Raw genomic sequence first — 17,136 nt, 5'->3', positions numbered from 1 at the left:
TAGGCCCATCCACTGGGAAACTTCAGTGAGGCAATCACCATTACCCCAAATATTAAGCGCATCTCCGCACACCAACCCCAGTAGCCCGGTTTCATGATGCCATGGGTACCCTACGTCGACTCAGCCAGACTAAAACAAAATACCGTAGTTGAACACCGACATTTAACATCGATTTCGCAGCAACTGCATAGAATTTACGCTTAAATTTGACTACGAGGCTAGACTAATTCGTTTTGAAGGAAAAGTGAGGCTTATGCATAAGAGAGATGCAACTTGCTATGTAATAAACGACATCGGACGATAGGAAACCGGAAAACAGGAACCGCCATTGGACCATTGTTTCACGCAGCTGGCTTTTTATTGCCGTCTATCATGAACCTGTCGTTCAATCCCCGCCAGTAAGCTACTTCTTTCTTACCAGGTGATTCTAGGTAGGCGTTTGCGGTTCGGGTGGAGGTTCCAAGAAATCAACACGTCAGATGCAGCTCGGAAGGTTATAATCCACACTGCGCCTTCCTGGGCATTATCACACGATTGGTCTTCGCTTTCCAAAGTCTAGACGAAATTGCCTTTTCTGTTCCAAACCTTGATCTTGGATCAGGATTCCAAAAACTCTAGAAAGCACCGAAAACTGCCGTTTTCTTCGCACGCTCGGTCTTCGAAGCCAAACAAAGTTGGTTTGATGTTGCAATGTCAATGCAATTGAGCGTCATTTTTGCTAGAGCATCTAGCCGGGATGGTTTTCAGTGGCCAACCTCACTCAGAGCTAGCTGCCTATTGAGGTGTCATCATACCACTCGTAGTACCACACCATGCTCGAGAATGTCACCAAACACTCGCAGTTCGTTGATCACCGTGGACAGTCATTTCGGACAAGGAAAATGGAAACGTAAAGCGTATCTCGAAGGATCCAGGACGTCGACGTCGTTCATCTGAGAACAATTGACAGGTCTTGGCAAGAATTCTATCGCAGCATAGAGAAGGTGAACGAATGGAGCGAAATCTAGGGTCTTTCATGTCAACGCGGACTATCATGCCAATGCAAGTGGTTAGATGGGATAACGTTTTCCTTGCACGAAGTGTATATAGCAAGAACAAATAATATCATTACAATTCAACGTCGTTGCCATCGACCGTCTGCACCAGATCACTCATGGCCTGGTAGTCCACTTGCAGCCAAGATTCACTCCATATATCGGTAATACCCATTCTCACGGCATCATTGGCAGCCAAGTCAGCCACAGAATTTGGACTGCAAGGAACGAGATCTGCCAACTGTGTCATCAACGGCTTCCAAGCGAATCGGATCGCATCATCAGGTACTTACCCATAATTCTCGAGAGTATTAGAGCTGCGCGGCCTGCGATTGGCTCAAAAACTGCCATGGTTTGTAGTGTTTTCTGTGAATTCTCAATTTGTCCCCTCCAGACTACGGCAGACGGATGGTGGAGATCATATATCAGGCACGTTACGCTGACGAAGACGGCTGTGACGAGCCAGTATGTTGCGTACCATGCCAAAGCCCCTGGACAGCTAGAACGAGTGAGAAAAAAGCTAATGATAGACTGCGTGCAGTCTTGAGCCGCTGTAATACAGCGTACGACAATGTCATTCGCGTCGTTTGTATTAAGGGGTTGGCGTCTCTGAAGAGCATCGAGAAGAAATGGCCGAGTCAAAACGATTCGCAGGTGCTGTGCACGCCAGAGAAGAATCATGCGTGGCACATCGAACCATGCGTGATCAGGGGCAGGCGACTGTTTGAAGAACGGTGGTAGGGATTCTTGCCATTGGAGGACTCGATTGTCCAGGGCTAACATCTCGGCTCGCTGCGGCAATCTTCTTTCCAATAACCTGGCATTAACCTCATTGCTGATATTGGCCAATTTGCACTGCCATATGAGAGAGGATGTCACGGTTGGATAATCTCGGGGTTCTCCGAGAGCCTCGTTATCAACTGCAAGATCAGAGTCGTCCAGATTCACTGGTAATTTGACATTTCCTCCAGCCAGCAGGATAGAGGATCTTCCGAAAGTCAAGCGTGCCCCAGAATCGAAGATGAACAGAGTCCACCATACTCGACGTCGTATTTCCATTGTGAAGGGTGTAATCGATACGTCTGAGAACTCGCGATGCAGTCCGAGGCCCAGAGCCATGTTCATCGCAACTCCAAGAAATGTGAAGCCACTGTTGGGCTTGTTCCGCTTTTGTAGATAGTTCGCCATCAATAGAAAGGCCTGAACAAGGTGTATCGATCCGCGCTGTAGCAGGTCCATGGACAACGCCGACTGGGCGTGGTGAAAGAAAAGGCGGTCAGCCCTGTTGGAGCTCTGAGGGCCTGCGAAAGCCCCGACGGCAAGGACCATGTTACAGAGGACCGCCCACGACCCATCTTTGGGTTTTGGTATAGCACCTACCAAAAAAAGACACTGGTAAGCGTAGAGCCTATTCTCACACGATTGAAAACTTACCCATAAACTGAGCTCGAAAAAACCCTTCATGCAGCAGCGGGTAGGCTTTATGGAAGTGTTGAAAGTACCAGTCCAGACACTCATTTCTGAATCCGTTGGAATGTATGAGAGCTTGAGTTTCTTGGGAAGTCTCGGGGTCGACGGGAAAAGAAGAGAAATCAAGGTCAGCTTCGCCCTCCGACAAGAAGTGAACAACAGAATGGAGATGACGTAGTAGAGCGTTCCCTGACTGTGGGCCCATGTATCCGGAAGCTTTAGTCTGAAGAGATAAAGAACCAATTCCATCAGTAAGAATGTTCTGTTCTATAGTCTCATCCCATTCTAGAGCCTCAATAGTGTCAAACTCAAGGTCGGGCGGCGAGTGGGATCGATCATCGCGAATATACCGACTATCGCGAACATCGCTGGACATGTTCCTTGAGGCGTAGTCGGTACCAATTCCAGTAGCACCATTGCCAGTAGGTATTGTCGATAACTCTGATGCTGATAACTCCGATGTTGTGCGACGATTATCATCGTTCGATGAGGCTTCGATCGCATGAGAAAGGTCAACCTGGGGGAGAAATTGACTCCAAGCAGTTTCAAGACTCTTCACACGCCTTTCTGATTGCCGCAGTCGCCTGTTCAGGATGAACTGTAAGCTCGAACACAAAAGCGTCCATAAACACAAAGAATCGGAGTACTCCGGTGAGCCAGCGTAGCAGAGCATGCTTCAACACCCACCTTTCCAGGGCAGCTATCTTGCCGTGATTGGAAGAGTAGCTGCATACCGTCTTGCTGCGGCAGCATTGTTGACAAGGGTTAGTACCGGAACACCGGACTTTGCGCCGTTTACACACATCGCATGCTTTGTGATGCCCTTCCCGAAACCTGTTATCAGAAGGGCCTGGTGAGGCTTGTATGAGACTGGCTGGGGTCTGAGGTCCAGCGGGATCCATTATCAGCAAAACGAATTGCTCAATTTTCCGATGAAAATCCGGTATGCAAGTAAATCTCTGTCTTTAAGGAAGAAAAGCTCTGAGCGATCTCAAGATGTCCAGGGAAAAGGGTACGCTGTGGCTGATGAGGGGTAATCCTCAGGTCTTTGCAGCGAGTGAGAGAAGCTTTTCTAGTGGAGTTCGACGGCGTCAAAGTACGTGACTACCATGGCCGGTCACAGCCATTGGTCTATGATTAGCCCGCGTATCAACCCTAGCGCTCAAGTATAACCAGAGGCGAAAGAAAGGCACGCAGAGTTCGCTTCTCCCCTATGACTGCTTCTTCGTGGTCGTCAGCTGAACATGTTCGTTTTGCATTTTGGTTTTCACCATTCAAGCGAAACCCGCATATTGCTAGCTAGTTACAAATACAACATGCCCCCATTCGCGCAAACAGTGTCACCAGTGACCCATCTTGATCTCTCCTCGCACAAGAAAACAACTATGTCCGCGATATCCTGTTCGGTGCCGCAGCGAGGCTCTGCTGGAACTTTCTTGTTCTGCTCTTCCATTCGAGCGAGATGAACAGGTCCTGCTGCGCGGTACATATCTGTATCAACAGGACCCGGGTTCACACAGTTGACAGTAACTCCATATTTGTGGCCTAGCTCTGTAGCCCAGACCCGAGTCAATCCTTCAACGGCCGCCTTCGACGCAGCATACACTGACTGTGTGCTGTAGCCTCCCCTGGAGGAAATCGACGAAAGATTGACAATGCGTCCTCCGCGGTTTATGTGTGGCAAAACAGCTTGTGTCATGAAAATGACAGCCCTGACGTTGACGGTCATCAGACGGTCATAGTCCTCAACAGTGACTTCTTCAAGAGGTGCATTTCCACCCAGACCCGCGTTGTTGATCAAGATGTCGATCTTATCCGTATGGAATTCTTCCAAAGTGGCATCAAGCAGGTCTTTCGGTGCATCCAAAGAAGCCATGTCAACCCTCACGCATACTGCGCGGGAGCCTAAACTCTTCACTTCCTCGACCAGAGTGACAGCAGCTGACTCAGATGACGGAGAGACATAATTGAAGGCGACCTGCACAAACGGAAAAATCAGCAAACGGGATAGCTTTTTCGGTTTAGGAGAATCGATGGTCCAGCGGGGCACTGTGCGTACTCCAGAGTTCACCGAGATGAATTTGCTACCAATTGAACAGGGGATATACATACACTTGCACCTTCTTTGGCAAGGGCCCGCACGATGCCCGCACCGATTCCTCGAGCTGCGCCCGTCACAATGGCAACCTTCCCTTTGAGAGACATGATTAGGTGTTTCAAAATTGAAGTTGTTTGGAACGAGCTGGAGGACCTCCAAGGAAGAAAAATGATCGCTTCAGAGAGTTCAATGATTTATGCCGCGGATTAAGCTTCTCAAATGTCGTTCTTGGCTTGTGTATTCCTTGAAAGATCTTGCCATGCAAGTCGATGTAAGATTTATCCCGGGGCAAGCCTTCGCCGCGCGGAGTCTGCCATCAGGCGGGGAAACCACCGAGGTGGTACGTCACGGAGAAACCGCCGAGCACCAGTGCGCCGACTGTGGGGTAACGGCGATTTCACCGAGCCCGTGGCGTCACTGGCACGCATATTGTCAGAGCCACACTGTTGAGGTTGAATGTGTTGCTGTTCGGAGGGGGGCATGAGGGGTAAAGATCTCCGGGTTTCTGTCACGAGAATACGCGTGAGTGACCCAAGAAAGGCGGCCCCTCCTCCGAAGGCAAGGTCTTGATAAAACACATGGTGCCCAGCTACAGCCTACAGGTTTCTGATCTTGTCTTTGCCTTGCCGTTATTCTTGTCGCCTATTTTCTGGGAGAAGTTAATCCTCCCCTAACCACAGTCCTTCTTCAACTTCATATTTACCAGTACAAAATGGCAAGCGACGCATCTGGCGCGGACATTCTTCGCCGGAAACCCGAGAACTTTGCTGTCTACACCAATCCCAGCCATGAACTTTACCTGAAGAAGATCGATATTCCCACCCCGGGCGATGGAGAATGTCTAGTACATGTGCGCGCAACTGGTATCTGTGGCTCTGATGTCCATTTCTGGAAGGCAGGTCACATTGGTGAAATGGTGGTCACTGGTGAGAATGGCCTTGGACACGAAAGTGCGGGTGTTGTTGTTGCAGTTGGTCCCAACACTACCAAGTTCAAGGTCGGTGACAGAGTAGCCTTGGAATGCGGTATTCCATGCATGAAGGCATCTTGCTTCTTCTGCCGGACCGGAAGATACAACGCTTGTCCTGACGTTGTCTTCTACTCAACACCGCCGTATCACGGAACTCTGACGCGGTATCATGTGCACCCGGAAGACTGGCTGCACAAGATCCCTGAGACAATTTCTTACGAAGAGGGCTCTCTCCTCGAGCCTCTTTCTGTGGCTTTGACGGGCATTGAACGGTCTGGTGTCCGTTTGGGAGACCCCGTCGTCATCTGCGGTGCTGGACCCATTGGCATTGTCACCCTGATGGCTGCCAGCGCAGCTGGTGCCAACCCCATCGTCATCACAGATATCAATGAAAGCAGACTACAAATTGCTAAGAAGGCTATCCCGAGAGTGCGGACTGTGCTTGTTGCTCCAGGAAAGGATCCACAAGCCGCAGCTGAAGATGTGAAGGCTGCACTTGGTCAAGAGGCGAAGTTGGTGTTGGAGTGCACAGGTGTGGAATCCAGCGTAATCACCGGCATTTATGTGAGTTTTGTCATATCTTTTGGCTTTCATATACACTGACATTTCAGGCGTGCCGTTTTGGTGGCATGGTCTTCGTCATCGGTTGTGGGAAGGACTTCGCCACGATCCCCTTTATGTACATGGCTGGAAAGGAGATCGACTTGCGTTTTCAGTTCCGTTACCGCGATATCTACCCAAGAGCCATCGGTCTTGTATCTGAGGGTATCATTGACTTGAAGCCCCTAGTCACGCACCGCTATACTCTTGAGGAGGGAGAAAAGGCCTTCAAGACTGCTTCGGATCCCAGTGCATTGGCATTGAAGGTTCAAATCATTGACGAATGAAGGAACGGGACTTGCGTATGGAAAAGTTTGTTTCGCGGGAAATTGGCAAGGTGAAAGGCTGAAGGATTGGAATGGCGTTGTGAAGCATGTGTGATTGGGAATGAGGGCGGGCTTAACGGGCTGAGTATCAAGAATGAATGTGTGGCACGACATAGCTGGGTCGACTGAGACAATGAACTTCAATTACCTTCTTCATCTGATGAAATTGGGCGTAAATCTAATGTCCGGTGCCGGTGGACACCTAGTCTTCTTGCCGAAGCCTGGACATGGAAATCTTGAGCTGATATCTAGTGCGTCTATACCACCAAATACGAATTGTAAAAGTAACAAACAAGGATAGCTCCGTTTCAAACCAAAAGTGCACTGATCCCCAACCTTCTCATCGCACTTCTAGTCGCATTCCTGTCGTTACGAAAGTCGTCTCGGTGTTCCCAGCTTTCTCTTAGAATCAGAAGCACCGTTCCAAAATTCGTGAAGCTCGTGCCCGACGTTTCGAGATTAGCTGTAAGTATCCTCTCGAAGAAGTCTTGTTGATCTTGTCGAGCTATTGCACCAGCGACGCACATTGGCCAGGTCAAGCCTCTGAGAGACGCCCCCTTTGGCATCTCCTCTAACGCACTGATTACCTCCGCCACGGCCTCGTGCACCTCTTCATGATATTCAAAATCAATTGCCGTGAAGGCCCGCAGTTGTGAAAGGGTAGCTGTTGCATAGACACGGGTTACTGCTTGACATATCATCGGCGCCGAAGCCTGGGACTTGTCAGTGCTTTCCAGTGGTATCCTCAGGGGCTTGCGAACCTCATCGTTTGTGTTTCGTAAACCATCTATCCCTGCACGCAGTCTCTGCCTCAGATCATATGATCGCCTCCTCGCCAGACTAGAGCTCATTTCCGCTAGCTGAGTTTCTAATAGTGCAACGTCGCCAAGAGCAAGCATAGCCCAATTTTGACAACCCATGACACACGACATATCTAGGTCATCTAGTGCCAGCCAGGTTTGATATGGCAGCTTGGGAGCTTTGCCAGTTGCGACACAAGCCACCATCTCGAACCACAACAGCTGTGCCATGTGGAACCTCATGGCAGCATCGACCATTCTCTGCAAGCCTGGTTCGAGTTTGGGGGACTGAAAAGAGAGGGAGCCATCGTCGTTCGGACGAATTTGACTAGCCACTGATACTAGGGCATTAAGGTGTGGCTCCCACTTAGATGTTCCTCCTTGAAAAATCTGCATTGGTCAGCAATCGAAAACGTGATAGAATGGGTTCATGGATGTGAGTACTTCGAAGCTGATGAGAAAGGTTCCGCAAGTGAGGAACTCAACTCTTTGCTCAGGATGACTTGCGAAGCCATCCGTTTCTCCATGAATCAGTACTTGACGGAGTTCCTGCATGGCGTTCGTATGGTAGCGGATAAGCTCCGACTCCATTTCTTCTGTCTTGCTCTCTGAGGTGCTGTGCTGGTGGAGCGCAGATAGTGTAAAAGCAGCTTGCCTCAAGGGCCCTTGTTTTGACAGGAGCCAAAAGAGCCACCCTCTTCCTCCCGTTGCTGGCTTGTCGACATAATACGCATACTGGATCGGAAATATGTAATCGAGATAATGCATGAGAAGTTCTGCTTCTCTAAACTCAGAGTCTTTTGAAGAAGAGGATGAGCTGGGATCATCGAGCCCGGTGAGAGACGATGTTGAAGCCCTCTGTGGGCTACGTGCAGCCTGCAACTTTCGGGTTTGACGGAAGTTCTGTTTCACAGCATGCTTGATGCGCTGTAATTCTTCCCGAAGACTAGCTGGATCTTTTGCCCATTCTGGCTCAGGCCCGTACCCATGACATGTGATATGCCGATCAGTGCATTCTTTACATTCTGGTAAAGACTCATCACACTTTCTGTGGCGGATGCGGCACGTCCAGCAGCCACCACTGCTCCGGGGCAATGGCTTGGACATGCCGGGGGCTTGACTGTGTGGGCAACGTCGGTTCCAACCCCAAGCGGAGATATATTGTGACTCTTCTCGCAGTGACCACAATTGAGAAAAGAAAGTATTCGCCTGTCTCCTGCCGTATTTGCGTTCATGTTTTTGCCGTGTTTGTGTGAAGTTCTCGCGCCTGAGGTGTCGGTTATTCTTACCCCGCATAGCCCCTTGTCCACGCAAAACTGGGAGGGAAGCTCGAGCCGATTACTGGGAAGGAAGGCCGAGACGAGTTTTCGCGTGTAAGTCTTGTGCAAGTTGAAGCTGCCTCTCATGTCAACCGACTTCTAATTAAGCATGAGCGGCTGGAGTATAATGTAGCCAAGAATAATCTTCACCCCCGAGCTTCTCGCGATTACTTAGCATTTTTTTTCAGGTTCGAAGAATACTAGAGTGCCGCACACTTAACTGACTTCAGGCAGCTCCGCCCTAAATGGGAGAATTGAATACTCCGTGGGCTCTCGTTCTTCTCAAAGTGTCATTTGTTGTTTCCCTGAGCCTAATCAAATACTGTAGATTTTAGGCCAAGAAGTTTGGTTGTATTTCTTGTTTTTATGGAATGCCAGGCGTGATGAATTTTCGAACTTCTTGCTTCCTTGCGAATGCGGCAACTGAAAATATCGAACCCAGCCATGCTCAAGAGCAATCTCAAGTTTTTTCAAAATTTCACGCTCAGGTTCATTGTCTCAACAGTACATATTAGATATAAGAGAGTGATATTTAAAGTCGCAAATTACGTTGGTTCACTACATGTATCAATCTTCCCCAGTCCTCCACTTCAAGTTAAATCACACAATGGCAAAACTTTCCAACTATCCATTACCCCTTGTACTATTGATTCCGTGTGCCATGTCGATGTTGCTGCCACTCAATCTCGAAATTAATAGCGGCAACAAATATCGCTACTCATGCAGCCTTAGCGGGAGCCTGGGCAGCAGGTGCCTTGACAGGCTCAACCGCAGCCTTCCTGTTGTCGCGGAAGTGATCCCTGGCCTTCTCGCGGGCGCGGCCGGGCTCAGGGCTGGCACAGAAGACGTAGTTGCCATTGCCACGGGTGCAGAGAATGTTCGTGCGCTCTGCTCAAGAGTTAGATATGTTCCGTAAGAATCTCCGTCATCAAACTCACCAAAGGTAACGATCTGCGCTTCACTGGCGGCACAGAAAGCAATGTCACGGCCCTTGCAGTTAGGAGCATCGCGCTCACGGCCACGGTCGCGGTCGCGATCTCCGTCACGGTCACGGTCGCCATCACGGTCACCACGGTCGCGGTCGCGGTCTCCATCACGGTCGCGATCGCTCTCACCGCGGCGGCGTCTGCACTCTCTGTCTCTGTCTCCATCCCTCTGTTTGAAGTTTGTAAGTAACATCTTCGCTTATGTGTAGGCTTCATGCTTCACTCACATCGCGTCTGCGGTAGCACTCGCAGCGGCGTCTGCCGATGTCCCAGTACTCGTCGAGCTCGCACTCCTCAATGCGACGCCACTCCTCGGCGATCTGGCGAGCGAACTCGCGCTGCTCGCGATAGGCGCAGAAGATCCTGTTGACTCGGTCTCTGCGGCAGTAGCGGCTGCCCTCGTCTAGAAGATGTTGTTAGCACAGGCTGTGACCCTTTGTGATGAGGGTTATGTACCATAGCGGGAGTACTCGCTGATGCCTCTACCGCAGTAGAGCTCATCACGCTCGTCGCGGCACTCGCCACGACGGAAAATGTCGTCACGATCGCGGTCGCGGTCACGAGCGTCGGCGGCGTCAGCCGGCAGGGCGGCGACCGAAGAGATGGCCGCGAGTGCAGCGACGAATAAAGTAGAGTAGAGCATCTTGACGATTGTAAGAAGCACGAATTACTGCCGGAGACAGAGGTGGGTATTGGGGTATAATTAGCTGGTTGAAAGGATTGCTTGCGAGGCTGTGTGATGATGAGAAGCAAAAGGAGTGGGATAGGAGGGTAAAGACCTGGATCTTTATAGGTCAGGATCCCATCGACCTCAAGCTCTTCTCACGATGCATTCGTCTGCCGAAGAAGATTGACCTGGATTTCGCCCACTCCCGTGACTGTCTGACAGTGGTCGACGACATGCCTGAAGGTTGCTGAGCCTACCAGAGCTCAAGGATGTCAGCTTTCCCGAAGCATCCGCCGGCCATTTCCCCTGAAGCTGTCCCTATTCACGAAGACTGTCGTCTTCCTCGGTGCTGCCCCGACAGCCTTCATCCTGCATCTTCAGAATCAGACGACATGTTCTGGGATTAAGGTAGGGATTGTGGAACTGGTAGCTGTCAAGCAGGATCCGGTGGAGATCCTTGGGTTGGCGATGGAACCGCCCTTCCCATGCGAAATGTCGGACGGAAAGCGAAATTGACGTCGAATAGTGGTATGCTTGTTATTCGATGATGTTAGCAGAGGCTGTCCATTGACGGTGGGCAGGTTAACCAAAGTATCTCAGTTGAAAGGGTTGCCTGGTATCAAAAAGGTGGTGTGCTGTTCAACTCTAAATTGATGAACGATTGGTGTAACAGGGGGGAAATTGCATGCAATTCACCCAAGTCCATTCAAACCTTCAGAGTCAAATGAATGCGAGACCGCTCTTCCACACTGGACTGAGCTCGTTGGTTACCTATTCTGAAATTGTAGTTATGGAACCAATGTCTTGGCGACATGCTGTGCATCCGGATGAGGAGTTGCAGTAATGCGGTTTCGGCTTATCGAAAGTAGCATGGCGACTCTGCATTCCTTTCGGCATCGTTCTTCGATTCTGCTCACTTAACTTTGTGAAAACCGCACGTGGCACGATCTTCACCCTTCAGCTTTTCAACACATGGATATGGTAGAAGAAATCACCATGGCCCTGATGAACGGAGCAACGTCAACAACCGGAAGCTTGATACCAGTAAACCGCTGCATATGATCTCGATTCTAGCCCGGCTGAGCTGTTGGCATATGTGCATTGCTGCCTGCGTCAATTCTCGGTTTCATTGGCCGAATAAATCGCAATGGAAAGGTTAGCTAGGCTCGACTGGCGGTAGGCTCGGCGCGGAAGGACGTGTTTACGTTCCCGTGGATGATATCAGATTGATGGGCCGTGGCGATTCACATCCGAAGGGACCGCATACTTTGCCTCATAAACCTTGAGATCCGCGGACCATTAGACTCGACGAATTATCTATCGGCGCCGGGTTCTTCTATGCGCTCTGTGAGGCAGCAATTTGTTGATCATGGAGCACGCGGATATGCATGGCTTGGCACAGCTTGATCCGGTCTTCGCTGACCGTCGAGGCATCATTAGCGGCCGCTATCGCTGGATTTTGAAAGAACGCGTCTTTCAAATTCATTTTGTGCCGTCAGCAAGCCTGCTGCGAATACATTCAAGGACTTTGGGATATGGCTCAGATCACTTGGCATACAGAGCTTGATGGCATCAAACGGCCAGCTCCCCGCACGTGAGGTCTGCCATCTTCTCCAATAAATCCCATCCCAAGACAACGCAATGGTGTCTCCAACGGATTGAACACTCGGAGTTGTTACCCGATTTCCCGAAGCATGATAGGCGTGTGCTCAGACACCGCCTGGAAGCCGCGGGGCGAGCCATGCGTTCGATGCCTCCTCCCAGCTACCGGCACGAACTACACCACTATGTACCACGCATGGCTCCGATGAATGTGCGGTGCTGTGCACCAGTTCACCTTGCTCCACGTGGGATGCATGAGGGGGTGCCTTGCCACCTGATCGGACGGTGTTCCGTGTCATATCGTTTCGTTCCGATGCCACCGACCAGGAATAGTTCAATGTGCAAATAAAGTTGGCCCAAAGGGTAAATAAGCATATTGCATGTTCATGCGAGAGGTCTTGCAATAAATGCATCAAAGGCGCATTGGTGTCTGGTCTCGGGTTGAAGCATCGCCACTGCCATTACAGCCTGTCGGGTTGCGTCATGATGCGAAGCAGCTGGCGGATAGCTTTGCGCATAATCGCATTGACGGCCGGCAACGTTCCCCGAAACCGGCAATGTCTCTTCACGCCACGTACAGTCAGATACAAGAAGGGCATCGCACAGAGCGCAAATTGAACAAGGTCATCGTTTATTGATTTCGTTAACAGTCCTAAAAGCAGGACAGAATCGACAGGATATCTTGGCACCGGTATTGTACAGAGCACACCACGTCCATCAAGAACGGGAGTCTCCTTTTCTCCTTTCATGTCGTTCGCTCGAAGCGGGGAATAGGAAATCGCTCAAATTTTCATGCAAAGTAGGAAATGAATATGGTGGGAAATAGCCATAGGATGGCCGGTGAAAGAAATGAATACGCTCATCAAGTCAGGAAATCATTCGGTATCACCTGAAGCCGCCCTGGTAGCCCTGGTTTCCGCCTCCATACCCGTTATTTCCGAAGCCACCTTGCTGGTTACCGAAAGCATTGTCGCTGTAGCCGCCGTGAGGAGGGCTCATAGGCGGGGGGCTGTGTTGATCGGGAGAGCCGAGTCTTGAGTAGCCGCCGTGGGAAGTGCTACGGCTCGGCGCCATCGGCAGAGGACCGGAGGGCGGCACGCTAGGACTCTGGGTTCTCAACGGAGGCAGGACAGGCGTGCCCGTACGGGAATCACTGTAAGCGCGCATACCACCGGCGGCACCAACGGCACCGGCTCCAGCAGCGGCCGCAGGGGCGGCATCCCAAACAGCCTTCTCCTGGGTCGCAGGAACGCTGTAAGAGGTCTCTTGCACCATTCCGTTCTTGCTGAAGTCTCTGGCATTGTACTCGGTGCCCGTGGAGCCGTTGAAGGAGTCAGGGTCGATGCCGCTCTTCTGGAAACGCTCCATCTCGAGACGCTCCTCCTCAGCCTTGGCCTCACGCATGCGAGCCTCAGCAGCGCCACGCTTGCGCTGGCGGATGAAGTACCACAGACCAAAGGCAATGAGAGCGCAGCCAACACCAACACCAGATGCGTAGACGGCAGTCTTGGCGGTGGGGTTGAGAGAATCGAACTTCTCGCTGACAGACTTGCTAGGTTCCGCGAGCAGGGCCTCCTTGACGGTAGAGTTGCCCCTGTGTTTGGGTTAGCTAGACTGTCTTTGGGATACGAAGCCGAATCGGGACTTACTCGGTGATCTTGATGCTCTCCCACGAGCCGGTCTTGTCGCCGAACGAATACTCCTTGCCAGAGCTGTAATCGGTAACCTGCGCTGACTTGACATACATCGTGTAAGGTCCCGCGGCGTAGTCGGTGTCGCCTCCAGCCCACTCTCTGGTGCCAGCAGCCATGCGCGGATCGCCACCGGCCCAGATACCCAGACTGAGTCGCATAGGGGTCTGAGGGTAGGCAGCGGTGTTGTTGGCGTCCGTAGCCTTCAGCACTCGCACCTGGCTGCCATCCACCCACCATTCGAGTTGATCCTTGGTCCAAACAGTGGTGTAGTTGTGGAAGTCGTCGTGAATGCTACCAGAAACGGCATGCGTGGCGCCATTCTTGAAGTCTTCCACGCCCTTGCCGAAGAAGTTGCTCAAGGCATCGTTCTTCACACCGAGGAATTCCCAGTCGACCTCGTCCAAGGTGTCGCTAAGCCACATCATAGAGCTCACAATACCCTTGCCCGTAGCTGCCCTCATGTGGATCTCGGTGCGACCGAAAAAGAAGTAAAACTTTGTGCGAATGGTGGGAGAGTCGCCCTGCTTGCTGATGGTGAACTCGGCGCCGTTGTCTGCGGTGTATGTGACGGGACGGACGGTGGTCTCCCAAGCATCGGTCGATGGAGTGGCGTTGAAGTTGAAGGTGTAATCCATACCAAAGGCCGGGTCGGCAGGGCAAGTGGTGTTCATCGGGTTGCATTTGGTCGAAACCTGGGCGATGACTGGCTGGGCGAGCGACGCCAACAGCGCCACCGCTGAGAGAGTGTATTGCGACAGCATGTTGATAAGCCACAGTCGTGTAGGAAGCCGAGGTAGTGAGATAAGTTTGAAACCTGAGTCAATGAAGGGTCAGGTAAATGGGGAAAGTCTGTCGTGGAATTCGGTAATGGTCCAGTCGACGGCGAAAGCAATACGTCTAGTATTATCGCGAGAAGGAAAATCTCAGGACTCGGCGCGCGTGTAGCGAGGCGTAGAAAGGTCAAGGAGTGACGAGAGTGAGTCGGAGTAGAGAGTGTAAGTGCCCGCGTCTGTTCTCGGCAACAAAAGAGTGCTGAGAAACACAACACACAAAGTCACAGACGAAGTGCCGAGCAGATGATTAGGACAGGAATGAAAGAGCGGAATGAGAGTCCTCTCGTGGGAATGGCAGGAATGTCAAGGAATGGCGATGGTGGGGGTTCAGTCCAAAATTGAGTTAAAAAGGAGAGTGGATATGGGCCATATGGCGGGTGTGGCATTGGATGGCGCTCGCGCTCAGATGGGCATTGGAAGCAGCCGAAGCACAGACAATCGAATTGAGTTGCTGGCAGCTCGAGCAATGATAGGAGAGGGCCTTCATCTAATGCGGGCGAAGCGGAGCGGCAGAGCCAAGACAGGCCAGGGGATGGATGCTTGGAGGCGTGACAAGCGACATGGTGATTTAAGGGGGTGCCAATGTCTGTTGCTCCTCTTTGGTTCTTGGAGTTCCATCTGCAACGGGCAGCGTTTCCGCACCAGAGCCAACTGGGCCTAGCGCCACAACTATCGGTCGAACCAGAGAACGGCGCTCTTGCAAATGCCTGCCTCTTTGTGCCATCGGCAGTGGCCACAAGTGCAAGGTTATCGGAAAGGAAATTATCCCAACATTTGCTTAGCGACCAGCGAGGCAATTGTGAAGACTATCCCCGAGATTGTTGGTGGAGAGCCCCGTTGAACGCGGCACTCTGGCCCGGGGGCCAACTTGCGAGAAGCCCTCTCAGCGCGCCGTTGCGTTTGCCTGCGTCATAGGCAGGTTGAACGGACAAACAGAAATATCCCGAGGTCAGCGCATCGCGTCTGCGAGGTCCATACCGCCTTCTGAACCGCAGCCATTGGTGACCTTTCGCTCCTCGGAGAAAAGAAAAGTGTATCATTGCAGGCACTAGCGATGCAGCGTGGAGGAAAACGGGGCTGATTCAGGAGTCGATCTGCTCGTCGCAGTTGGTTGATCCCAGGAACACCTGCCCAAGCTGGACACTTGAAACTCCCGCAGACGTTGAATCCGTGAAGTCGACGGCGAAAAGCAATGCTATGGAGCGGTCAAAGCCGTGATTGACTGAAAGCTGGAGGCGCAGGAAAATCTCACGCAGCTGGGCTCAGCTCGCTTTCGAGCCACTGACTCGAGTAGCAGAGGTTCGTTGGGCCAAAAATACCTCTTGGCGGGGATATTTACAGCTGTCCGCGTGATGATCATGGGATGAAAGGCAGAGACGCGGGCACAAGCCCAAGGACGAACCCGCCTCAGCCTTGTTGGCTGAGGGATCCTTCACTCAGCTCTGAGTGCTGGAAATGGTGCTCGACATAACATGCAGCAAGGCGCCCAATGATGAGCAAACACTGAAGAAAACCTCGTGCCTTGGTGTGGGTAGAGCTCGTGTTGCGAAGGGGGCCGTGAAGATCAGAGGGCTGAAGCCTTCAAAATGCGGAGCGGTGCAAAATCTGAAGCGGGGACGAGAATTCGAGCGGGCTGAGGTGGTGGCGATCAGTCTGTGGACTCTGTCCCCAGGAGTACTCGACTGTTCCTGCTTTGGCCACAATATTATTGTGCAATAATCCTCACAAAATCATAGAGAGCCCAAGCGGTCAAGAACTTAGAAGATATCTCTCGAACGAGGAAACCGGGCACTTGCAGTGTACATAAGCAAAACCGGTGAGCGCAGCATGGACTTTGGTTTGCTTGCAAACAATTTCGAGTGAGACGCGATTGGTGACATGAGCTCAGATGCTGTACGTAGTCGGATCAAAGTTGAAGAAGGCTCGTCCGTTTCAGGTGACTTCAAAATATCGCTTGATCTGAGCATCGAGACATGACGTGGCCGGAAGGATTCAAAGTGAGGTTTGGCGTTCGTGGTAAGCGCAGCGGTAGGCAGGTGAGAAAATGCAGGTGAGATGAGATGAGTAAGGCAGCATGAGGAGGCAGGTAAATCATCGGGTAATCGGCGCAGCACGGCCCAAGCAGCCGGGTCACCGCCGGCCGGACCCACATTCTTAAATGATTTGAGCTGCCGCTAAAACGCAGGATTTTCGGCCATGGCCGCCGCGAGCCCGCGACAGACGCCTTGGTTGGGCCGATTTCGGTCAAAGGTCAAGCCACAAGGGCGGTTTGTTTCCTGTTTCTGCTCACATGGCTTGTTGAGGGTACTGAAATCGCAATCAGCGACGCCAGAGAGCAACCCTCCGAAAGTCAGGACTCGAACAACATAGCTCGACGTCAATACTAGATTTATCGACTTGCAAACAAAGTTGGCCTTCCCATTGCCCCTAATGCAAAATGCCAACACCAATCTCGGCAATCTATCCGTGCAAAGCCCACATCGTCCCCGAACCTCACCAAACAGAACGTGACTCACGACCGCCAGCGCGCTTCCGATTACGCGGCGGTGGATTCTGTCTAGGACCGGACGCTTACCCGAGGCGTAATAGCCATGCCAAATGTGTCAAAGTTGCCCTGTCAAATGGCAAAACGACATGCCTAGACGCGATAACGCAATGCCAATCCCTAGGCGAGGCCGCGGGATGCGATCAGGTTTTTTCAGCCGCCGCCATTCATATATCCTCCCGGACCCCCCTC

General features: G+C 51.7%; 3 protein-coding genes across 3 annotated transcripts; 1 reads left to right on the top strand and 2 right to left on the bottom strand.

Annotated features, from left to right (window-relative positions):
* Window positions 1-5,314: 5,314 nt before the first annotated feature.
* COL26b_003368 (uncharacterized protein) lies at window positions 5,315-6,459 on the top strand (the record flags this gene model as incomplete). Its single annotated transcript, XM_053176266.1, has 2 exons — window positions 5,315-6,136; window positions 6,184-6,459. The coding sequence occupies 2 exons, from the start codon at window positions 5,315-5,317 to the stop codon at window positions 6,457-6,459; spliced, it is 1,098 nt and encodes a 365-aa protein (XP_053039887.1).
* A 2,876-nt stretch (window positions 6,460-9,335) lies between these two features.
* Window positions 9,336-10,246, bottom strand: COL26b_003367 (uncharacterized protein; the record flags this gene model as incomplete). Its single annotated transcript, XM_053176265.1, has 4 exons — window positions 9,336-9,505; window positions 9,556-9,772; window positions 9,831-10,006; window positions 10,060-10,246. The coding sequence occupies 4 exons, from the start codon at window positions 10,244-10,246 to the stop codon at window positions 9,336-9,338; spliced, it is 750 nt and encodes a 249-aa protein (XP_053039886.1).
* A 2,511-nt stretch (window positions 10,247-12,757) lies between these two features.
* COL26b_003366 (uncharacterized protein) lies at window positions 12,758-14,327 on the bottom strand (the record flags this gene model as incomplete). The annotated part of the gene is made up of 2 exons (XM_053176264.1): window positions 12,758-13,466; window positions 13,522-14,327. The coding sequence occupies 2 exons, from the start codon at window positions 14,325-14,327 to the stop codon at window positions 12,758-12,760; spliced, it is 1,515 nt and encodes a 504-aa protein (XP_053039885.1).
* Window positions 14,328-17,136: the final 2,809 nt, after the last annotated feature.

Source organism: Colletotrichum chrysophilum (genome assembly GCF_026319265.1).
Source record: "Colletotrichum chrysophilum strain AFK26 chromosome Unknown scaffold_18, whole genome shotgun sequence".
Classification (NCBI taxonomy): Eukaryota; Fungi; Ascomycota; class Sordariomycetes; order Glomerellales; family Glomerellaceae; genus Colletotrichum; species Colletotrichum chrysophilum.
The sequence above is the reverse complement of the archived record's forward strand: the minus strand, read 5'-3'. Positions and strand labels throughout refer to the sequence as shown.